The sequence below is a fragment of the Ochotona curzoniae genome, unplaced genomic scaffold, assembly GCF_017591425.1.
Source record: "Ochotona curzoniae isolate NIBS_2020 unplaced genomic scaffold, NIBS_Ocur_1.0 contig_908, whole genome shotgun sequence".
In the NCBI taxonomy this organism is placed as follows: Eukaryota; Metazoa; Chordata; class Mammalia; order Lagomorpha; family Ochotonidae; genus Ochotona; species Ochotona curzoniae.
Window position 1 is genome coordinate 3,994,658 of NW_024466607.1, and position 23,638 is coordinate 4,018,295.

General features: G+C 56.1%; 1 protein-coding gene across 2 annotated transcripts in view; it reads right to left on the reverse strand.

Moving 5' to 3' along the window:
* The window catches only part of SRGAP3 (SLIT-ROBO Rho GTPase activating protein 3), a 133,974-nt gene that overhangs the window by 4,703 nt on the left and 105,633 nt on the right, over positions 1-23,638 (reverse strand). Inside the window, exons 11-20 of one of the 2 annotated variants that reach the window (XM_040994885.1) lie at positions 20,870-20,897; positions 13,367-13,397; positions 12,302-12,362; positions 11,716-11,793; positions 8,531-8,665; positions 7,404-7,509; positions 6,412-6,639; positions 4,473-4,552; positions 1,657-1,837; positions 845-994 (exon numbers count right to left, since the gene is read on the reverse strand). In XM_040994885.1, the coding sequence (XP_040850819.1) occupies positions 845-994; positions 1,657-1,837; positions 4,473-4,552; positions 6,412-6,639; positions 7,404-7,509; positions 8,531-8,665; positions 11,716-11,793; positions 12,302-12,362; positions 13,367-13,397; positions 20,870-20,897 (1,078 nt within the window). Of the gene's footprint in view, positions 1-844; positions 995-1,656; positions 1,838-4,472; positions 4,553-6,411; positions 6,640-7,403; positions 7,510-8,530; positions 8,666-11,715; positions 11,794-12,301; positions 12,363-13,366; positions 13,398-16,580; positions 16,684-20,869; positions 20,898-23,638 lie in introns of both variants that reach the window. The other variant, XM_040994884.1, reaches the window with a different exon arrangement.

Below are 23,638 nucleotides of genomic sequence, written 5' to 3' on the forward strand. Positions count from 1 at the left end.
TGTGCCAAGCCAAGCAGGCCCCAAGCACAGCATCAGAGGGAGCCCAAGAGAGCAGGTGAGGCAGGCAGAGGGAGAGGAGAAGAGAGGAGATCTGGTCCTCCCAGAAGCTGGGGTTTGGGGACTTGTCCATCGCCCGCCCCAGCCCCCATACCTCCCGTCCTTCAGGGCTCTGATGTTTACCAGCCAAGTGGGCACTGGCACTCAGTAGGAAACAAATCCATGGGTGCTGTGGCTCTGTCTGTGAATCCTGGCCCAGAAAGGGCAGCCGAATGCACCTCTCCCGCTGAACAGGACATCCAAAGGGCCAGCGGGCAAGGCAGGCCGTGTCTGCCTCACTTCTCTCTCTGAGTTACTTTTCTTAGGGCCACATCTTTGCAGTCAGCCCCTTGCCTTGCACAAACGTCATGGACATGGATGCATGTCCTAGGGAGGGCGGGGGACTGGCCCACGAGCCCTCACGGAGTGGACAGAGTCAAGAGCTGTCCCCGCCTCAATCACCAGCATATGATGGGTGTGAGCTTTCTGTCTGTGCCCTGTGTCCAGGGTGGGGGAGGAGCCTTCAGCTCCTGGGTGAAGCACCGAGGTCTCCCACAGGGTCAGGAAGAGGTGGGGACTGGAGTCTCTCTCTCTCTCTCTCTGTTGTGCTAGCTTATGTTCCCCCTCCTTTAAGCCCCAGACTCAGTGGTCTCCGTCTCGGCATTCTCAAGCCATTTTCTGCTCGGTGATGTCATGTGGGGACAAGTGGCAGCAATAGCCTCCCCTGCCTGGCCCGCGTCCCTGCCCCCTCTGGCCTCCCAGGGACGACATAGCGCGAGTGGGCAGAGATGACCCCTGTGTCTCCTACCGGCCCATTACACCACCAAAGCCATAGTCAGAGATGTGTTCTGTCGGAGATTGCAGGTCGTTCTTAGAGGAGGCCTTGTCGTCCAGCAAGGGCCCGCTGCTTGCCTCGCTGTCTGCTTTCTGGCTCAGGCTGTCGGAGAAGGCATCGTCCCTGGGGAGAAGACATGCATGAGCTGGAGGTGCCTGCCGGCTGGCTGGCTCTACAGAGCCCAGGACTCTAGCACTGCCGTAGGGCTCCCAAACACCTGTCTGAGGGGCAGAACCAACACTCACCTCTCTGCCCATAGCTGCAGAGGAGCCATCTCCCCACCCAACCCCACACACAGCCCTTATGTAGTCAGCTTCTCCAGCAGGTCCCACTTCTCTGCCCAAAGCCCCACTCCCACCTGCGTCCCTACCTCCTCGCCCACTTGTCTCCCAGGCCGCTCCAGGGGGACCTGCTAAATGCCAAGCAGTCTCCCAGCTGGAGCCCCGTGCTCAAAGTATGGAGAAGTCCCCACATCTCTCAGCACCATCCAATGCATGAGATAAGTGGGACAGGGCTGCACCCCCTAGGGTGCCCTGCCACTGGCCTGACCCTGCCTGGAGGGGCTGGAGACCCTAATGGCGTGACAAGGGCCCTCGATTGCTGGTCTGCCTCTCATGCTTTGCTTGGTCCCCTCCAAGCACAGGCTTCGGGTCTCTCCTGGGCCGTCGAGTCCATGATGGCTTTGGGCGTGGATGGGCTGCCCTGAGGCTGGCTGTTATACATTTCTTGGATGTTGAGAACCAGCCTCCTACCTCAGGCCTAGCAGGGGCTGGGCCACCACTCACATGTCCTGTACCACGATGTACTGGTGCGGGATGAGCCCGTCGACACCGTTGTGCCGGCCCTCCCACCAGTCCTCGGATGCACGGTGGTATAGCAGCAGCGAGGCCCCCTTCTTGAAAGACAGCTCCCGTGGGGACCGGCCCACGTAGTCAAACTTGGCAATGGCCTCAATCTGCTCCACTTCTGGAAGGAGAGTGATGGTATAAGTGTCCAGGAGGGTGGTGGCAGCAGCAGGTGGGACGGCCCAGGAGCCTCACGCTAACCTCTCCCAGGAAACCCGAGAAGGGAGCAAGGAGAAGGTGGCTTGGAGGCCGGGTGCCGAGGGGGAGCAAGAGGAGGAAGAAAGCTATTTCAAGCCTCTAGGGTGATCCTAAGGTCAAAAAAGCTAAGGCAGAAACTATCACCCAAAAAAACGACCATGACCAGGCAAGAACAGTCAGGCTGTGACCCAGGACAATGTCCTCACAGGACGCCCCATGCAGGACAAGGGCGGAATACACAGGGCAAACTTGCCAGCAACAAGGGAGGAGGCGAGAGTTGAAAGGTAAAAAGCAGAGACTTCCACACCTCACTTCTGCTAATGCCACACCCCTTTGTTCCCAAGAGAAACAAAAAGCCAAGTATGCACAGACACGTGGAAATGTTCATGGTGGCAGCATCTACAGCAGGTGCTGTGCAAACCACCATGTGTCTCTCAGCTCAGGGACGGATCCACACAGCATGGTTCAGCATGCAACCCAGAGGATGAAGGAACTCCAGACACATGCCACGGCAGAGACGAACCTTAAAATCATGCTCTGGTCATTTGCTCCGGCCGCAGGGTGGTGGGCTCATGGGGGCTGGGGGTGTGGGCTTGCAGGGGCCCTGGAGGATGGTGCTGGCAACGGCATGCAGGGACCTGACCTGGGGGCTCATGTCCAGGCAGGAGGAGCGAGCCTGGGGATTTCTCCATAGCTTAATCTTGGGTGGGGCATAGGTCTCACTGGTAAGCATGTGATTCAGGCATGAGCCAGAGTAAGTGCAGGCTCGTTGGGCTTTGCTGCAGAATCAGCTGGCAAGTGCCCGAACTGGGGGAGACGTCTGTCTTTATTGTCAGACAGCAGGTAAAAGAAACCACAGAGGTTTAATGCGAACCCTTAATTACCACCCAGGTTAAGGGATACAACTCCTTTTGGCCCTGGGGACCCCCTTTCATGCCCCGTACTTTGTGCTAACTCTTCCCTAATAGAGACGTTGGTGAAGTTCTGGTTCGCCACTGCGTCTAACAGGTGTAACAGTTGCATCAGTTTAAAATGGAAACCCATCACACTAAAGCTATCCCGTCAGATGCAGGTACTCCAAACATCCATGGCACAGTCGGCTGCTTGGGGAAGTCACGCAGGGAGCTGGATACGTGAAGCACCAGCACAGCATGGCGCTGGCACCCATCCTTAGACCAGAGCTCTGACTCTGGGCTGCCATAGGCCTGGGAGTCAGAGCAGCCAGCCCTTGACCTGGGCTGGTCACCAGCACTCTGCCGGGGTTGTTGGTAGCTGCCAACCCTCTATGGTTGCCTAGAGATCCTGGCCGGGCTCCAGTGGGGTCTCGAGCTGCCCCATGGACACCAGCTCACCACGAGCTGCCCCAAGGTCACCACCTGGCAACCCCATTATCCTCCTCAACCTTCCGATGAACAGCAGTGCCAGGGATGGCAATCCTGCATCTGGCTGGATTCTGGCAATCAGGGGTCACCAGTCCAACCACGGTTTCCTTCTGAATCTTGGATACCAAGGGGCAGATGGAGGTGGACTTCCCAGGTTGGGCCCACTGTGAGCCTCTGTCCTGAGATGGGGAGGCAGTGTCTCCTGCCCAGGGATGCCATATAGCTGCTCCTTGGTAGACCAGTAGCCCTCTCCTCTCTATCCCCACTCCTGCTGCCCATGGCAGCCTTCTGTCAGCCAGATGGAAGGAGCCATGGAGGGTCCAGCAGGGGGCAAGCACTGCACCAGGCACTGCATGATGGAGGGGTAGGGAGGCTGGGGCACAGCTGTCCTCTCCTGCAGCCCCTACGGCTCTCAGCTCTGAGAGGTCAGTCCAGGACTTGCAACACAAGCCTTTTTCCCTGGGGGAAGAAGGGGAGGGGAGAAGAGGGAGTGAAAGACACAAGTCTGAGAAGAATAATCAGGGGAGAGAGGTGTCTAGAAGCAAGAACAGCAACAGATGGCAAGGTCAAGAGCTGCCGTTCAGAAAGGCAGGGGGAGGGAGAGCAAGGAGCTGAGCCAAGGGCAGTGCACAGCAGCAGGTGGCACCTCACGCCGGCAAACCAAGGTTGCGGGTTGAGGGTCACTGCCACTGCCAGGGACTCTGGGGGAGCTCAGCTGCACACACGATGCTTTTCCCTCCTCTTTGACCTAGGCCAGACCCACCAGCTGGGCCCCGGTGACTGGTTCATGCCTGGGTCCTATCCCAAGGCCAGCTAGCAAACCCTCACCCCAGGACATTTCCTGGAGCCAAGCGCTGAGGCCCAGGATGGAGCTGGTTCAGGCCTGGCCCCCGTGCATGCCAGCTGAGAGGGGCCGGACGCCAGCAGCTTCCTAACTCAGACTCCTGCTGCTGGGGTCTGTGCTGGGTCAGGCAGGCAGAACGCACGGTGTGAGCGCAGGGGCTATGTCAGGGGCATGGAGCACTCAGTGCGTGAGGAACCTTGTAAGACGAATGCAATGCCCACATGCAGAGCTGCAGAGAGGGGAATGCAGGCGGAGGGCCGGTGTCAAGGTCAGCACAAACCAGCAGAAGCGGTCCCCCTACCTCAGCCTGCAATGGCCGGCCCCTCACTCACCTTCATCGCTGGTATGCGGCTCAGTGCCATTGTCATGGTCAACTTCGTCAATGGTGCCCGGCTCGCTGTGAGGGCTGTCACTGTAGGGAGACACCACAGGGGAGATAATGGAGCTGCGGACCCCCACGCAGCCCCCACTCCTCCAGCATCACCTGATCACCTGCCTCCCAGTGTGGGTGATGCCACACGTAGGCCGTGGGCAGGTGCTAGCGCCACGCTGCCTGGCCTTGTGGCTTCCAGAATACATCGCGGTCCCTGATCAATGAGCCAGTTTCAGAAGCCTATATCAGCAACAGGAAACAGATGTAGACAGAGCTCAAGCACTCTGGATGACACAGACGGCAGTGGCAAGGCCCTAGTGTCCTCGCATGGCCGCAGGGCAGCTCACAAAAAGCAGTTCCGGGGACCCTCACTCAGCTCGGCACGCTGTGAGGCAGTGCCAGCATGGCCACAAGCAGAACCTTGCTGAGCCGAGGAAGAGGGCCTGGGCTCACACCTCGTGCTCCAGGCCTGTGACGCTGACTTACTAATATGGGGGTATGGTCTAGGTAGTTGATAGGGTTTCCCATGGAGCCCTCTGCCTAGTCCTCCCTATTGATGCTCTGGTCAGTAATGGAAACACCTGCAGGCTGAGAGAGCGTCCGGCAGAGTTTCAAGATTTTCTATAATCTGCTCTACAGGGTCTCAGCAAGCTCCACCTCTCCCTCCTCCTTCCCTCGTGGCATGCTTCAGTTCACCCAGAGCTCCAGGTCTGGAACATTCCTTGCCCAGTCCTCACGCTGGGCCAGCTCCAGTTGACCTGGCAGTCTCAGCTCAGTCTGTACTTCCTCCAGAAAGCCTTCCCAGATTTCCCCAGCCCAGTGTGGGGAGCCTTGCTTCTGGAACATTCTATTTTCCACTGTCCTGGAGCTTCCCCCAGGGTTATACTTCTGCCTTCCAGCCCCTGCCGAGGCCACAACAGATGCATGGTGACCAGCTGCTGAGGGAATGAACAGACTGCACTGGGCTGAGACCATGGAGTCAAATCTCCCTCTATGGCTTTGAAATTAGCTCTCAAATCACCAGGAGTTAATTGTGCTTTGGCCCTGGGGTTCCGTGTGGCAGGAACTCCTTCCCGGGAAGTGTTGCCCAGAGAAGTAAGGCAAAACCCCGCCCCCCTCCAGGCCCAGGAACTCTTGAGCATAAAAACAAACAAAAAAATCAAAAGCAGCACACTCAGGCATTTGACAGGCATCCACCACCTGTGGATGCTGCGCACTGGTGCCAGATCAGGAGCAGTGATGGCAGCAGCCTTCTCACAGGTCTCCTGCGGTAGCTGCTGGATTTTCTAGCTCATCACATTTTTTAAAATCCTTCCTGTTTCTGCCTTAGTCTGGTGGAACCTTCAAGAACCTTCCAGAGCCCTCCTCCTAGGCGCTGGGTAAACACAGAGGCATCCCCTTCTGACTGCAGACCTAACAGGAGACAGAATTGAGCTTACTTGGCCTGAAATGGCAGGTAGGAGAGATTAAGGCTGGGGTCTATCATCCCTTCCCCGCCTCCCTGTTGGTCTTGACCTTGTGTGGGGACATTCCGGAAAGCCAGAGCTGAGGACCTAGAGGGAGGGGGTTGTGGATCTGCCTCTTACACCTGACACCAGCACCCATGCAGCAGAAAGCAGTGCCCACCGAGGAGTGTAGGCGGTGGGACCAAGTCCTAAAGATCACAGCCAGATCTCCGGATCCAGCTACACCTGAACCCATCTCCCCAGGCTTCTTACTCAAGAAAATTAGTAAAGTGCTCCCTGGCTGTGTCTCTGTCCCTTGAGGCCCGTGCACCCATCCCTCGCATACAGTTGCCACAACAAGAGAGGACGGAGCTGGAAGGACAGACTGAGCCATGCGGGCTTCTTCTGGGCCTCGCCTGCACAAGGTCAGCAGTGGGAGGTGCAGCCTCTTACCAGTACTCCTCGCCTCCGGCCATGCACTTCTCATACACAGGGCCCTCCAGCTCCCGAGGGCTGGGGAAGATGGCTTCATGATGGATGATGATGGTCTTGATGACTTCGTTCACGTGGGCCTGGCAGGACACGGGGTCCTGCCCATCGGGGATGTGCATGAGAGTGGGCCCGAAGCAGATGGCCAGGTTGTAGGGATCCATCATGTTCTCGTCGCTGTACTGGGAGAGGCTGGGAGAGAGGCCAGGACAAGTAAGTCCTCCCTCCAGGATGGCTCTAGGTCCTGCTCTCAGCACTATAGCAGCCGGGCCACCGCTGTACACAGTATTCAGACCACTGCCTGTAATACCAGTATCTCCTACCAGGTCTGATCTACTTCCCAGGGAAGACTGGGAGACGGCCCCAGTAATTGAGCCCCGGCAACCCCACAACTAAGCCCCTGCAACCCCTGGAGCCCAGATGGAACTCCAGGCTCCTGGCTTCAGTCTTGTGCAGCCCTGGCCACTGCAACCATTTGGAGAAAACTGGCAGAAGATGGAGGGCCTCTGTCTCTATGTCTTTGAAACAAAAGTTGTTGTTGTTGTTTTAATATTTATTCATTTATATTGGAAAGGTAGATTTACAGAAAAAAGGAGAGACAGAAGTAAAAAAGAGAAAGATTTTTCATCTGCTGGTTTACACCCCAAATGGCTGCAACAGCTGGAGCTGAGATGATCCAAAACCGGGAGCCAGAAACTTTTTCTGAGTCTTTCATGCAGGCGCAGGGTCCCAAGGCTTTGGGCCATGATCTGCTGCTTTCCCAGGCTGTTAGAGAGTTGGATCAAAGTGAGGTGGCTGGGACACGCATTGGTCCCATATGGGATCCTGGCTCTTGAAGATAAAGGATTAGCTTGTTGAACCACAACATTGGCTTCTCAAATAAATTTTGAAAAGAATTTTTTTAAACCCCCAGTGCCTGCAAAAGCCCCTGGTGGCTGCCAGGGTCGGATACTCACTGGTTGAGGAAGGCGAAGAGGTATCTCATGACCACGATGACCACGCGGGGCAGGGTGACAAGGATCTGCTGGATCTGGTGCACCCTCTCCGCCGGGGTCTCCAGTTCTGGAACACAAGGGCCCTTTCAGGGGGCTCCTCAGAGAGGGTCTGCCTCCTGGACTGCCACTGCATAGCTAGCACCTAGGCTCAGCTAGATCTGCGAGGGAATCTGGCCTGGCCAATCAGAGCCTCCCATCCCCCCAGGGTCCACCTTTGGGACTTGGGGTTGAAGTAACCAGCAGGGAGAGGAAGAGGGTGGGGGCTGCCGGGAGGAGGGCAGTGTCTGTGGGAGATACTGGCATGCAGATGGAGCGGGACAGGTTCTTGTGGATGCCGTGTTAGTGCGTCAGATTGGCAGGGCCTGGACTCCGTGGGGGCATGGCAGGGCATGACTTCCGCTCTCCCGTTTTAAGCAGTGCCGGCAAGCCCAGGTGGGGACCAGGTGTTATTAACCCTTTATAACACCAGTTGCGGAACAGGACCAGGCTCACAGCAAACGCCCAGGAAACACATGCTGAGCACACAGTCACATACTGGCCAAAGAGCCGGGGTACGCCTGGGGTCCACCCCGACCCCTGCTCCCAGCTCAGCTCTCCATGGGTGTTTGCATTGCTCAGGCCAGAGGTGGGACCAGTCAACAGGGCTGAGACAGGAGCTGGAAATAGCAGGGAAAGTGATGCCAAGGAGACGGGGCACTCCAGAGCTCTGAGCTGGCCCACAGGGGCAGGGCTGACCTCCCACAAGGGGGCACCTTCTCTCCCCGGCTCACCATCTACCTCTGTGTCCTGTGGGCTTATCCCTTCTTGAACCCATGACTGCTCCCCACTTCTCGCCCTCATCCCTCATGATAAACCTGCAGCCTCATGTCCCAGCTGCTGCCCTGCCCAAAGCCTCAAAAGCTAAGCTGGAGCCTTGCTTCCCAAAGGTGGTGGTGCCGATGGTCTGGGTGCCTGGAAGCCCAGGGGGCAGCCTCTGGGTGGGCACAGGGCCCAGAGGGCACTGTTGACAACTGGTATCCAGGACCCATAAACATGCAGGACACCACAAGGATGAGTTCAGGAGAAGTGTTCCAGGAGGAGATACTTACTAATAGTGGATATCAAATCCTGAAACCTTTCCTTAGGAAAGAGTGGGTTTTCCAGTCCTCGGAAATACAGTTTTAAAACGCCGGCGACAGAGTTGATATCACGCTCGTTCTGGTCGTCCACCAGGGGGTCTTCACCTGTGGGAGCAAACCAGATCAGGAAGAGGCAGGGAGTGTGCCCAAAGCAGAAGCGATGCCCTGGACAGGGCGTGTTGACCTGAGGGAGGGCATAACGATGATGACACGATGATGACCAACAATAACCAATCATTTCCGAAGCTGTGACGCAGTGTGACCATTGATGGCTCACACCCACTTGTCGGCTTACTTCACAAAGGACAGAGCGCGGAAACGGAGTTTCCCACCCCACCCTTCCTGCCTGCTCTTGTGCCATTCAAGTGAATTGAAGGCGAGAAAATCACACCCCACCCCTCTAGCCTTCACATCATTCAGAACAACTAACAGCACAGAAATTACTCCAGAGGCTCCACACACCCACCTGGCCCCTCCTGCCTCCTACGGGGCTAGATTAGGGTAACTACAGGAAAACTCCCTTCCTGCCTCCTGCATGTGGACACTTCGTACTGCGTGGCTCTCGGGGTGAGAGCTTAAAAATCCCTGACTTTGGCACTTGGTGCAGCGGCTCCTGGAGTGCAGCGGGAGCTGCTGTCACCAAGCTTGGGAAATAAAGACTCCTCTTAACACTCCGTACGTGGGTTCAGTGAGATCTCTCTCACATTCCACAACAAAGCAACTGCTCACATCCAGCCCACAGTTCAAACACTGCCCCCAACTGTTCCACCATGCCTGTTCTAGCACTTTCACAAAATCCAAGATGGGTGCTACATGGATGCGACTCCTTCAGTGTGGGTCGTTCTCCTGGTGTAACACAGCCTGGTCCATCTTCCTGTTTTCTCGAACACTGCCTCCTTCCGGAGCGGACAGGCCACATGTCTTGTTGGACGTCTTCCCATTCTGCCACTCTCTGGCTGCTCCCTCACCATTAGATACAGGTTCATTATGTTTCGGCAATAACACTCCACGTGCAGCATTGTGGACACCAGACTCGTCCCTCCAGGAGGCAGGGGGTGTTGGCTGCCCTGCTACCAATGACAATAACTGGATCACTGGGTGAAGGTGGTAGCTGCCATGTCTCTCCATTTAAAGGCATTTTTTTTAGGGTGAGCATTTAGCCTGGTGGCTGAGACACTGGTTGGGACATTCATGTGCCTGGGTTCAAGTCTTGACTCTGCTCCCAATCCCAGCTTCCTGCTAACACAGACCCTACAGGGCCCAGGGAGAACCCATGGCTGGAAGGTAGAGGAAGCCTCCGTCACCAGGGCAGCTGCCTGTGGCCAGAGGGCCACCCAGGCTTCTCAAGCTGACCACCTGACCAGGTGAGTCCCAGCTGGTCACACCCCTCCTGCTGAGGCAGCAAACAGAGCTCAGACAGGGCAGGTCTAGAGAGTGTGGCACCCTTCTCGGGGTATCTTCAGCTTCAGAACCCTACCCTGCTGCAGCCACTCCCTTCCCTGCAAGTCAGACCTTACAGCATCTGTAACATTTGCTGCCCTTTCTGTAGGAGGACCCCCACGTTCAAGGCAGCCATCGTGGAATTTGCCCGAAAAGGCTCCAGGCCTTGCTTCTGTTCATGTACAAACAACAGAGAGCCGAGTGGGTGAAGAAAACTCGGGCATCGAAGCTCAGGGCAGCAACGAAGGACACCTTCAGGAGGGCCGCTGACAGCAGAGGCCCTGCACCAGCTGTGGCCTGGCCTCGCAAGGCCCTTCCATGTCCTGTCTCCCTCCCCCCGCCGCCCCCTCGCAGACCTGGTCCTGACTCCTTCTGCCACTCCGGGACTGCTCCATCTCCTTCCAATCCCAGCTGGGCTGGCAGTTCTCGTCCCACCCAGGGCTTCTTCTATTGTGGCCCCATCTGCCTCACTCTGCCTGCTGCCCAATGGGCTCCCTGACAGGAGTAGCTGTGGTTTTCTCTCACAACCTTTCAAGGCCCTAGGACATGACCTTGGTTCACTAGTGTCAAGGGAATGAATGAATACCCAGGGAAACCCTGGGAGCAGGGAGATGAGGGGACACACAGCTGCTTGGAGTGGAGGTCAGGACCCGGGACCCCAGGACAGAGCTGAGCACATCTGACCAGTCCTGCTCCAAGGTCAGTGCTTGGGATCTGGGGTACAGGCTCCACTCTGGGATGGGGAGTTAGACCTCAGACTGACACAGAGTCCATGGGAGGCTGAGAACTTGCTCTGAAGGCAGCCCTGCAGGGGGAGGAAGGGAAGAAGTGTGCTGTGCGGAAGCCAGGCACAACTGAATGTAAGGGACAGCAAGGAATCAGGGGAGGGACTGAGTCTTTCCCAGCAACCTCCAAGTCCAACTCATCCAGAGAGTAAGGCAGGGCTAGACAGGGAACAGCCAGGTGGAAAAGAGATGGCATGGGGTTCTGTGTGGGGCATGTAGGTGGGTGGGCACTAGGTACCCTCTCTGGGAGGGGGTGGTTTAGCCCAGTGTGTGGCCTGCTAAACGGCCCTGCAGAAATAATGACATGCAGGGCATTCTGAAAGCTAGTGTGTTTTGGATTCTTCTAACTTATCCCAAACGCAGCACCTGTTACAGGTACATGCAGAGGTTCCCAAGCTCGTTCTGAGGTTTGGTCCTAAGCAAGCATCACTTCATCTACTACAAAAAGCCACCTCCAGCTGCTGTGCTGGAAGCTGAGCAAGTTTTGCTCCAAAGTTTTGGTCACACATTTCTGATTGTTTTCCCTCTAAAATTTTGGAATATGGGCCTATATCACAAGATACCTAGGCAACGGGGCCTAAGACTATGCATGGAATTGATTTCTGTTCCACGTACACCTTCTACGTTTAATTGCTTTGTGTGACCGTGGTGACACAGGCAGCCAGGTACAACACCTCCCACCTGCAGAGCCAGGGCCCTGCTCAGCAAGTTTCAGACCTGGCAGCATCTCGCATGAATGAGTGGCTGTACCAGGGTGGGGCGTGAATTTGGGAGGGGCGGGAGGGCGCAGTGCATGCCCCTTCTGCAGGGGTGAACACGCCGGCCACGGGTGAAGCCCCAGGATGTGATGCTGACAAGAGAAGCACACAGTCGACTGGCCCCACACAGTGGCTCCCACCCTGGGCGCTCTTGCCGTCTCCCCGCACCTACCTCTCTCAAAAGAGTTTTTGATGTCGTTGACCTCGACCTGAGACCCGGGCACCCGGAAGATGCCCTGCTGCTGCAGTCCTAGAAGACAGACACGGTGGTGAGCGCCGTCCCTGTCGCCTGGGTATGCTGCTCCCTGGGCACTCGATTCAAGCCTTACCCTGTGGGAGGCCTCACTACCCCAGCCCCAGCGCTGGCTGACCAGCGGAAAGGACAGGTCTCACAGGGTTGTTGTCTTTCGGTTGGGCATGTTGGCGACACTGGGCGGGGCCACCCCTGGATTCCCGCAACGCACAGTGGCACCTGCAATGCAGCCGTGGGCCAGTGCAGGTTCCATCTCTGACAACATTGCGGCTAACACAGCCGAGATCCTGTTCCTGCCTGTAGCTCACACTGCCTGGAATGGACTTGGCGCTCACAACACAGCACACTAGGGCTGGATGGGCAAGTTGGGCAGAGGGTAGTACCACTCCCCTGCACCTCAACTTTCAGCTGCCCAGCTGGTCCTGGGTTCTCCTAATACTTTCTGTTGCCCATCCCCGCCCAGAATGCCAGGACAGAGGCCACAGGGTCCTGGGGTAGCACTTACCATACAGGTTGATGTATCGGATGCAGCTCTCCACCACGAGCGGTATGGCTTGGCCTGAGTCCTTAGGAGGGGAAAGAAACGGGGCTTTGCATTGGGCTTGGCAACCCCCATGGGCAAAACCTCCACAACGCAGACGCCAGATTCAAGCCAGAGGGTTAGTGCCATCAGATTAGTAGGAAAACAAGAAACAGCTCGTCCTCAAGTCTGAACAGACAGTTACAACAGCAAGCCTTGAGTTCTGTGCACAGAAGCTGTGGCTGTGATGGCTTTAAAAAGAAATGCTCTACTTCCCCTGTGGGCCAGGGACACGGACTCATGGGGTGGGGATGGGCACATCTCAGGGCTGAAGCCTGGGGGCTGAAGTTCAGCTTCAGAGGGGGTCTCTGCCTCCCATGCTGTTTTCCCAGGATGCAGGGACAGAGAGGCAGGCCTCCTCCTGGGGTCTGAGGTCACTGAGGTGAGGGTTTCTAAGAACCTACTATGGGGAAAGCAGGGCTGGGCCCCACGGGGACTGAGGTGCCAAGTAGCGATTGCCAGTCTACTTATGGTGACATAAGCTGAGCACCCAGCCACTTGCTTTGCTGAACAGCAAGGAGAAGGGCTGGCAGCAGTGAGGGTCAGGTACTGGCCAACAAGTGGCCAACCTGGGTCCGCAGTGCTGAGGGAGGTGCAGGTGCATCGGGGAGTGGCCGCGGGAGTGGTGACGGCGTCCTGGACAGTCTATGACCAGAGACGGCCAGGCAAGGGACCATTTCCCTCCGGACTTCAGAAACGGCTGACCTCTCTGCTATTCCAGTTCACTTCAACATGAAATAGGATGGCTTTCTTTTAAAAAAAGGCCACCCTTGGTGACAAGCTACGTGGAAGGCAGGGACACTGGGTTCCTGCGCACCCCGCCTGCAAACTGTCCTTGCTCCACTGCAGCTGGGAGCCCACAGCAAGAGTGATCCCTAATCCACCCCACTCCAATTCCCTGAGCTGTTGGCAAGCTGGGCACCGCCTACTCTGGCAGTAACTCTATGGGCATGGGGGAGGGGAGGGCTGCTGGGCCTTTCTAGTAAATACCTGGGTCCTGGTTCGAGCATTTCTTCTTCCTCTGATAGCCAAAAAAAAAAAAAAAAAAAAAGGCAGCAGAGCAGGAGGAAAAAGAAGAAGTTACAAAGGAGGAAGATGGGTTAGAGCACATGGGTCCAGCAGAGTCCGCGAACGCGGGGATGCAATGGCAGCCGGGGGTCCTGGGGGCAGTGCCCGGGAACCCCACCCCCACCCCGCACCTCAGGCCGCAGGGCTGCAGGAGCTGCCCCAGCCGGCCAGCCAGCCTGCCCTCCCAGCTGCTCCAGCCACCTCTCCTGTCCTTAGCAGCACTCTACCCCTCCCTGAACCGAAGGGAGCCCACCCAGGACCCCTTGTGGAAACTGTTCCTGGGCACAGCTCAGCTTACCACCTTCTCAGCCCAAAGTCTGCCAGACTCAACTTAGCTAAGTGCATGTTTACCAGGCAGTCACCCCGGAGCAGGGTCCCACAGGACCCCACCTAGCAGCAAATTCCTCCCCAGCCTTGCCCTCCAACACCTGAGGCCTCTTCCCAGAGGTCACTGGCTTTCCTCCGCTGTGCCCTGTGCCTTTCATCCCGCTGTGATGGCACCAAGAGCCCTGTGGCAGCAGGAGGGCCATCCTGTGGTCTCAGCAACAGGACTGCAGCCTGGACTGTCCGGAAAGGCACAAGGGGACCCCACTCAGCAGCACGTCAGTCCTTCCCTGACACGTGTGTGTGTGAGAGGGTGAGTGTGTATAAACTGAAAGATTGAGTGTGTGTGATAATGTGTGAGAGGGAAGGAGAGTGTATGAAAGAGTGTGTGGCTGCGTGTGAGTGGATGTGTGATATGTATGTGAGTGTGTGTTGTTACTGCAGGTGGCTGTGTGTCTATATTTATGAGTGTTCTTTGTCACTGTGTGGCTGTGTGACTGAGTCTCTGTATGTCTGTATGTGAATGTGTTGTTACTGTGTATGGCTGCAAGTGTGTATGTGACCGTGTGAGTGTCTGTGTATCTATGTGTGTGAGTGTGTTGTTACTGTGCCTGGCTGTGTGTGTGTATGTATGTGGGTGTGTTGTTACTGCGCATGGCTGTGTGTGTCTATGTGTGTGAGTAGGTGTTGTTACTGTGTATGGCTGCATGTGTGTGAGTGTGTTGTTACTGCATGTGGCTGCGTGTGTATATGTGTGTGAGTAGGTGTTGTTACTGTGCATGGCTGCAAGTGCGTATGTGACCGTGTGAGTGTCTGTGTATCTATGTGTGTGGGTGTGTTGTTACTGCGCATGGCTGTGTGTGTCTATGTGTGTGAGTAGGTGTTGTTACTGTGTATGGCTGCATGTGTGTGAGTGTGTGTCTATATGTGTGAGTGTGCTGTTACTGTGCGTGGCTGCGTGTGTATATGACTGAGTGTGTGTCTGACTGCCACCCCATAGTCACATGTGGATGCCGCCCCCTCCCATCACAGACACAAGTGCACACCCTCTCCTGCCATCCCAGACTTCCAACCTGACACACAGTGGAACCTCCTTCTGAGGGAGGGGAATTAGAAGCAAGCCCAGAACTTCCACAGTGCTCAGTGGGGCAGAGCCTGAGTGAAGCGTGAATGTGGCCTCAGCAGCAGGTGCCATGACTCAGGTGGGTACCCTCCTGCCCAGGCTTTAAGCCAGCACCTCTGTGGAATGAAGCACTGGAACTGAAACACATTCCAGAGGTGTGGCAGTCTACCAAGGCCACAGCGCACCCATGGAGGATGTGGCCCACGGGTCCTACCAGCACCCGGAGCTGCATACAGCTCTGTGGCCTGTCCTACATGCTCCTATGCCGGGGCTCCATTTATACACAAAGGACAATGAGAGACAGATGACAACCAACAGAAGCCTGGGACACTGAGGCGACATCCAGCTGCTCCTTTCTGGAGCACTCCATCTCCTATCTTCAGACCACAGCTGCCTCAGGTAGCTGAGAGTGTGGAAAGCAAGGCTGTGTGTGAGTGAGGTGGGAGGGCCAAGCTCCCAGGATACTGTCTTCGCTCGCTTGTTGCAAGCCCCTCTTGGAGTCAGGCCAGCCTAGCTCAAAGGCCTGGTGGCATGTGACTCGTAAACAAAGACGAGAGCTTAAGAAGCTCCGTGCCTGCAGGGGCCTCTGGGGACATGGGCCATTCCTCTCCTTCTCCACAATTCCAGCTGTCCAGCTGCTGCACTGAGGGCGGCACTTCCCTCCTGTACTCTGCAGCCGCAAGGGTGTGGCACAGCTGCCATAGAGCATCTACTCCATGCCAACGTGTCCTTTCTCACCCATGGTTCTGGTAACACAGAGGCAAGCCACGCGACAAGTTCTACAGAGGACTGGCCAAAAGGCAGCTGCCAGCCGGGGCAACAGAAGGAGAATCAGCAGGTGGCTGCCAAGACAGCCACCGTGAAGACAACACACATAGACAGGGTTGAGAAAGATGTGATGCGTGGGTCAGGAGGAATCGGGTGGATTCCTTCTGAGTCCCACAGTGTGCGTGGAGCCTCTGTGTGCACTGACCAGCTTCTAATTGCCCAGCAACGTCAGAGGGCGGTGGCTTCTCCCAAGAGCCCTGGCTGCAGATGTAGGAAGGTGTCTAGCCAGCTCCTCTCTGTCCAGTCCTCTGGAGGCTCCCCACCCCTGACCTGGCCTGACCCTTCTCCCCCTTGCTTTCAGCCACCTGGAAGCCTGCTGCACACTAGGATGCAGCTCTTGGCGCTCTGCCACCATGGGACAGTCTGGTGAGCACCTGTTCTGTGGCAACCAGGACATCCCTGGGCTTCTTCCTGACATCAGCCCCAAGGAAGCACTGTCCTTGGGGTGGGACAGGTTCCCAAACATCCACTAACGCTGCCCCTTGGTGAGCCCCTCAGAAACATGAAAAACACATCTTTCCCTGCACGCTGGGGGCTGGGGGCAAAGGGGGAACACTCTCTCTGGTATAAAGCACGCTCCCCCAGCGCCCTTCCCCACTGGGGTCCCTGCAGTGGCACGTGGCGGCATCTCCTCCCCGTGTGGGGGCGGTCCTTCCCAGGACACCCCAGAGGTACCTAAGGCTAACTGGCCCAAGGCAAAGCAGCGAGGTCAGGAACCCTCCCTGAAGCTGGCCACAAGGTGCGGCCAGGGACCAGTTCCAAAGGGCAGTAGAAAAGGACGGGCGATGTGCTCCCCCAGCGGACACAAGCTGCCATTACATCGGGCGCGTTCGCGGAATCCACGGCCTCGCCAGCAAGTACCTTAATGAACGCTTCCATACTGCCGTTAAAGAGCTTATGGCTATACACTGAGAGAGGCCTAGGTCTCCTCATTTTCTGTGGTTTAGGGGGAAGGCAGGGGGGCCTAGGGGAAAACGGAACACAAGAAATCAAGAAAGTAACCAAGGCAAACAACCACCTGCAGAAGGTGCTCTTAACACCCCTGCCGCAGGGGGCACAGGCACACAGGAGCCCCCAGCGCCCTAACACCACCTGCAGGTGCTTCACCTGATGGCCTCGGGGCATCCTGGGGGGTGCGTCTTAATTAACACCCCAGGTCAAGCAGGAGCAACTCAGGGCATCACAAGGGTGAGTTGTGAGTCAGAGCAGGCAGCGCTCAGAGGCCGTGCATCTACAAAACTGACCAGATGCAGGGCGACCAGGCACGGAGGTGGGATCAGGAGCCCGAGCAAGCAAGAGACTCGCAGTCCTGGCTGGGAAGGGAGATGGTCATTATCATGGCTTCAATCCATCACCTGTCTTACTGACCACAGCACCAGGGCAGCGCTCTCCCTGGCACCTCCGGGCGCTTCCATGCTCTGGACCACTGCTTATTTTGTGGGTCTCAGAGCCATTCTGATGCCAGAGATGAAGAAGCTGATGCCACAAGAGAGGCTATGAGCTCAGGTCCCAGACTCAGGCCAGAAGTGTCTTGCCTTGCTCTGAGCTCTGAGTTGACTGGGCTCCACTCGTGCCGACGAGAAGAGGACCACATTACAGTTTGCCAAGAGCAGGGGAGACAGCCACGGACACTGGCCCGTGTCCACACTGCTCACCATGCACGTCCCTGGGCTGGCGGCTTTGCTCTTATCTCCACCCAAATGGGTCTGACTCTGGGCTGCCGCTTTCTGAGGTTAGGGGGAGGACCCCCCTGACCCATACAGGCCCCAAATTCGGGAGACACCAATGGCCACACAGGCCCCAGGTCTCAATTGGATTTCTGTGAAGGGACACAAAATTCTATGGGTTTCACCACAGCATAGCGAGAGCAGGGTCATGGAGCCTGCACCTGCTATGTAGGGAGTGCAAATCCGCAGCTGCTAGGAACCTGAGCACTGAGCCAAAGCTGCCGGCTCCAGTACGCACATGGGCAAAGACACACGTGGACTCAAACATCATGCCACCCGGACCACAGAACCAAAGGGACAGCACAAACCAAGAGCTGAAAGGAAACAGCAGGCAGCATGAGTTCCAGAGCACCTTGGCTCCACGCAATTCGGTTAGCTAAGTCCGTGTCACTTCTGTTGCACAATTACTGTTTTTTGTTTGTTTGTTTGCTTGTTTTTTAGGATGTGTGTACCTGGTGATGGTTGGTGGTGGTGCTGGGAAGTGGGAGTATTTCTGATAACAAGTCTGCTTTTGAATTTCCAAATGCAAACTCCCAAATATAGTGCCAAGGAGGACACCAGGGGCAAGGAGTGAGCTCGGGGCTGAGAAGTCACTCGAGGCTGGCCGTATGTCACGGTCCCCTTGCTTTGCTTGTGCCACAGGCTGTTTCTCATGAACAGGTCATCTACTTTCCCCACACTGCACGGCAGGCTCACAACAAGTCATTCAAATAACTGGCATATGCAAGGGCAGCTGAGCCTGGGGGAGAAGAGGCCCACCCAGTGTCCTACACATGCCATGTGACTGAGGCCGCAGGCGGAACTCTGCTCAGCCAACTCGAGGTTCCAGTGTGAGCGTGCCACTGGGAAAATGATTTTACGAGAGAACTCCCAACACATCCTCTTATTAACTGGCCGCAGCCAGCAAGAAGGGAGACTCCTAGAGCGGGTGTAGAATATCCCACGTAAAAAAAAAATCAAAATCAAGGGTGCTCAACCAGGGAGTTTCCTTAGAAGCACGAAGGATCGATCTATCTATCTATCTATCTATCCATGTGTATACACATATGTACATTATATATATGTATGTATGTGTGTGTGTGTGTGTGCACATTTTGGAAAATAGAGTCAAGGAATCAAGGAAAACAAGGATGTGTTTTTCCCATCTTGCCTGCCCATTCCAGATGCCACAGAACAGCTGGCACCCTGGCAGGACTTGTTTGTGTGGTCTCTGTGCGTGGGCTGGAAGGTCTGACAAGGAAACGTAGCTATCCCAACCGTGCATGACAGCAAACCGACAATGACTTACTGCAGAGCTGGGTGGGGCACAAGGTAGGGAGCAGGGGGGCAGCTCAGCCACGGGAAGTGGGGCAGCCTAAGCCTTCCATCTCTTCTGCTGCTCGTTTGCAGAGTGGAAGGGAAAAGAGAAACAGAGAGAGAAAGAGAGACGGAGGGAGGAAGGGAGGGAGGGAACACAGGTGCAGACAAGGCCACAGAGAGGAAGAGAAACCAGAGACCAATGTCCCCTTTCAGCCTTTGCCGAAGGACCCGGCACGGGCAACACAGGAGCTGGCTTCAGAGTCACTGACAGAAAGGGTGTGGTCACACTTCCTCCCAGCGTCCCCAGGGGAGGCAGTGTCAGGCTGCATGTGGGCCACATCTGCAAGATTTTTATCTCAGACCCAGACAACAGGGCCAATCGGTGTGGGTTGGGAGAGTCAGAACCGAGTCTGGGTCACACCCATCAAAACCTGCACCTGTATCTTGCTTTGCTCTCTCTATGGGACCCCATTTTGAAGGACACTCTCTCATCCGGACAGACTGATGGGGCAGTTGAGTGTGTGTGCTTTTCTAGAAGGTTCTGAATTATGAGAGAGAACCCATACACTGCAGCCCATGTGCAAATGCTGATCCATCCAGCTGGAGACAACAGAAGCATGGCCAAAAGGACAGTGCCCACGGGCAGGACACTAAGGCACACTCCGGACACTTGGCCACACTACCAAATTGGCAGTGAGCTCCACAGGTTCAGCAATGTTTTTGGGGTCATCCCCCAAAAAACTTTCAGCTTAATCACAAAGTGGCCCATGACCTTGGCCAGAGGTCAGCATGTACCCCAAGAGGCCTGTGGTACAGTGCAGGGGGTTCAGTCAGTGGGGAGGGGAGTTTCCCCTGGATTTCCCAGGCCCTGGCTCAAAGAGGGAGTAGGGGGCAACACTTCAGCAAACCAGAAGCACCTCTCAACTTCTGCCTTGGGAAGACCCCGAGATGGGACACCACTTCTTCCTCTGCTTACAGTCTCCCACATGAGTCCTGGGCCTTGGGAGCCTTCGCCCCACTGTGTGTTCCACTATCAGTGGGTTGTAGGGGTTTGTGGGGGAGTGGTTGCTATAAAATGGGGCTTCTGTTGACCCGAGACTGTGCTAGCTTTCTCTTGCCCCAAAACATCACAACAATAACAGGCTCATTTCTAGAAGGTTCTCTGAGGTTCTCTGATGGCAACCATGCACATGTGCTGCCCTATGTGGTGAGAGACCTGGTTGGTGTGTCACTCTCACGTTCCCAGACTACTGGAGGAAACTTGTAGAACACCTCAGTCTCCCTCTGCTGGGGGCCCTAAGCTAGAATCCCCTCTCTGAGCTCCTGGGACCTCTGCCCTGCCTTCTCTGCCCCCAGGCCAGGGCAGTGCCCAGCAGTCCTCTTTGACCTCACCAAGGCAGTGGCTTCCCAGGGGTTCTGGGGCATCAGCAAGATGTGCAAGTAAGACAAGAACTAGTCCAGAAATTGAGGCCCAAATGAACACTGGACTGTGACCCTGGGGCCCCCACCATAGCTCAAGGGCCAAGGGCTGGGGGGAAGGAACTGAAAACGGACAGGCTTCAGGGACCTCTCCTGAGGCTGCGAAGAAATCTATACTCTGGTAGGAAGGCAGCTGCCTGCCGGCCAGCCCCAACCCCAGAGAAAGTTCACTGGCTCTGGTCTGCTCAGGCACAAGCACAAGGGACAGTGTGGGACACGCTGGGGAGAAAGCAGGGCTTGCTCAGCTGCAGGGGCCCAGGGAGTGGACACCCGCCAGGCCAAGCCAGGGTGCAGCAGCAGGTGGCCGGGCTCACTGTGTGCGCATGCTGGGGATCCAGAGCCCACCCACCCACGACTGCTGGCCTCTCCTGCCTGCCCAACCCCTGTCCCAGTGAGGGCCACTGCCAATGCAGAATGCCTTGCAGCCACACAGCAGTCCCCAAAGGGTGCTCCTGGCCACCCTGCCAGCTGGGATGGCTGTAGCTTTACCATTGAGTGCTAAGAAAAGCGAAGAAGGCACAAGAGCATCTGTGCCTTCCTGGGTACCCCTTGCCCTCTGGCTCCCCTGTGCTCAGCTCCCCCACCCCCAGCCCACTCCTGACAGCAGGCAGCAGGACCCAGAGTCTGGGTTCCTCCCACTCTCACCTGGTGGTGCCGCACTCCGCTCTCTCCCCTGCAAAGGAAAGCAGACATGGGAGTCACAGAGGGGTCTAAACTCATGAGCCAGGAAAGTTCACCTCCCAACATGGAGGGGCAGGCTCTCCCATTTCTGCCTCCCCTGCCCCAGAGGACCACATTTCCATCCTCTGTCCTCAGTGCCATACCACCTGTGGTTGGAATTATCTGGCTCGTGCCCTGCTGCACCTAGCTGCCTTTCCATGACATGACACTCTTAGGGACTCACCCATGAGTCTGCTTGTGTTTCTTTTCATGGCTGAGTGATATTTCACCATGAGAACAGATTCTGTTCCTCAATCACTCCCTGCCTACTGTCCTACTGGTCTCACTGAACATCTGTGATGTCCAGGCCTCCTTCCTTCCAAGCTCCCAAGCTGACCTCTACCCAAGTCTTCAACCTCTTGGTAAATGGGCCACCACCCACCCACATGCTCCAGTTGGAAGTCCCAGCACCCTCCTTGGCACTTCTTTCTGCATGTCTTAAATCTGTATCCCTTCATTACAACACTGTCCCATAGCCCAGGTCTCCATCACTTTCCTCCTAAACTCTTTCCTTATTTCCCAGCATTCACACTTACTGGAGGAATAAAGTAAAGAGCAAGTTCACACTTTGAAGCAGCTTAGTATTTAAGGATTCCAAGTCCCCAGGTAGATGGGGTCCACAGTATGGGAAATGCTGGGACAGGTGCACAAGGGTGTCAACCCTGTGAGCCCAGGTGAGTCCAGGTAAGCAGATCTGAAGGGGAGCTGCCCGGCCCCTGCTTGGGCAGTGGGCAGAGTCCATCCCAGACAGGCTGACTCCACTCTGGCCTTGGCTGGGAGATGCCCATTCCAACAACACAAACAGGAACTAAAGAGCGATGGCCATTCCCAGGCAGACTTGCCTCCAACTCAATGGCTCCCTACTGGTGCTGCTTGGCCTCGAATGGCTGCCCTCTGTCTGGACTTTGGGATGCCATACCCTGGTGAGGGGGTAGACGCGTGACACTCAAATGTGACAGCCAAGCCTGTGGACGTGCATCCCAACATAGTCTGAGTTTAACTGGGAGGTCTGATGTTTGTTCTGTACCTCTTGTTGCGTGCTTCAGGGTTCCAAGGCCTCCATCCCACCCAGCTCAGCACTGCACCCCAGCCCCACCCAGCAGTGGCACCAGCAAACTTCTCAAACAAAGACCTGAGCACACATGTGTTGCTCTGTGCAGAATGAGGTGCAAGAGGGAAACAAGGGGAGGCAGAGAGCCAGCCGCCTGGGGTCCATCTGAACCAAAGGCACAGGTGGCAGCCAGAGGTCATGTCATGCAGCGGGCTAGGCTGCAGCCAAGGGAGAAAGCTGGGCAGGATGGCCGATTTGCTGGGCTTGAGGGATGTGCTGTCCAGGATCACTTCCTGCTCCGTCTCCTGTTGAGTCCACTCCCACAGGCTCTGCCCCTACCTCTCCAGCCTGTGCCGGAGCCGCTTCCCTGCCCCACCCACACCCAGGTTCTCCTTCTCACAGCTCAGCCTCCCAGCAGGCCTCTGTGGCCACCCAGCACACAGTAGCTCTTCCTGCCCTTCCCTACCCTAGCCATGTTCTTGCCCATCTAAGCCACAGTCTTATGCCCAGGACAGTCACACGCATCAGTCAGAGCTAGAGACAGAAAGAGTAAGGGGTGGGGGACCAGCGCAGTGGCATATCAGGATAATCCTCCACATGCAATGCTGGCATCTCATATAGCAGCCAGTTCACATTCCCATTGGAAGACAGCAGAAGATGACTCCAGTGCATGGGCCTCTGCCCCCATGTTGCAGATCCAGAAGTTCCTGGATCTCAGCTTTGGACCAGCCTAACTCTGCCCGTTGCCACCATTTGGGGAGTGCACCAGTCAATGGAAGATCTCTCTCTTTCTGTGTAACTCTGGCTTTCAAATAAAATAAAACATTTTTTTTTAAAAGAAAAGAAACAGAGAGCTTCCACCCACTGGTTAAACCCCTAAATGCCCACAGCAGCCACAGCTAGGCCAGGCCAAAGCCAGAAGCCCAGGACTAAGCTCCAGTCTCCCCCACGAGTGGCAGGGGCCCAAGCCCTTGAGCCATCTTTCATGACCTCCCAGGATGCCTTAGCAGGGAGCTGGAGCAGAAGCAGAACAGCTGGCCCTAGAAGCGGCATTCCAGTGGCGGCACACAGTGGTGGCATCACCACCGTGCCACAGCGCTCATGCCTAAGAACAGCAGGCTGCTCAGTCACACACACACACACACACTCCAGCCTTCACACTGCCCAGTAGCTGTGATGTTAACACAAGGACAGTCACCCAAGGATGCCCCCAATGCAGGCGGTACACGGCAGGGGCTGGCCGTACCAGGTCTCCACAGCTTCCATTTTCCTGTCACTCTAGTTCACAGAGAACATTGATTGTCATCACTGGGGCAATCATTGGGACAACGGTGTGACACGTTACAAACAGAGCACCATGGGACTCCAGTATCTGGGGATCCTATTTTCCCATTTTCTCTGGAAATAACAAAATTAAAAATTCACTTTAAAAATTCTCTAGGAACCAGAACAATGGCTTAACCTGCAGGCTAATCCTCCACCTGCAGGTGCCTGGATTCCATATGTATCCTGGCTGCTCCACTTCCAATCCAGCTCCCTGCTCGTGGACTAGTGAGGCAATGGAGGATGGCCTGGTTCCTTGGGACCCGAAGAAGGCTCTTGGATCCTGGCTTTAAATCAGCCCAGCTCTGGCCATTGCAGCT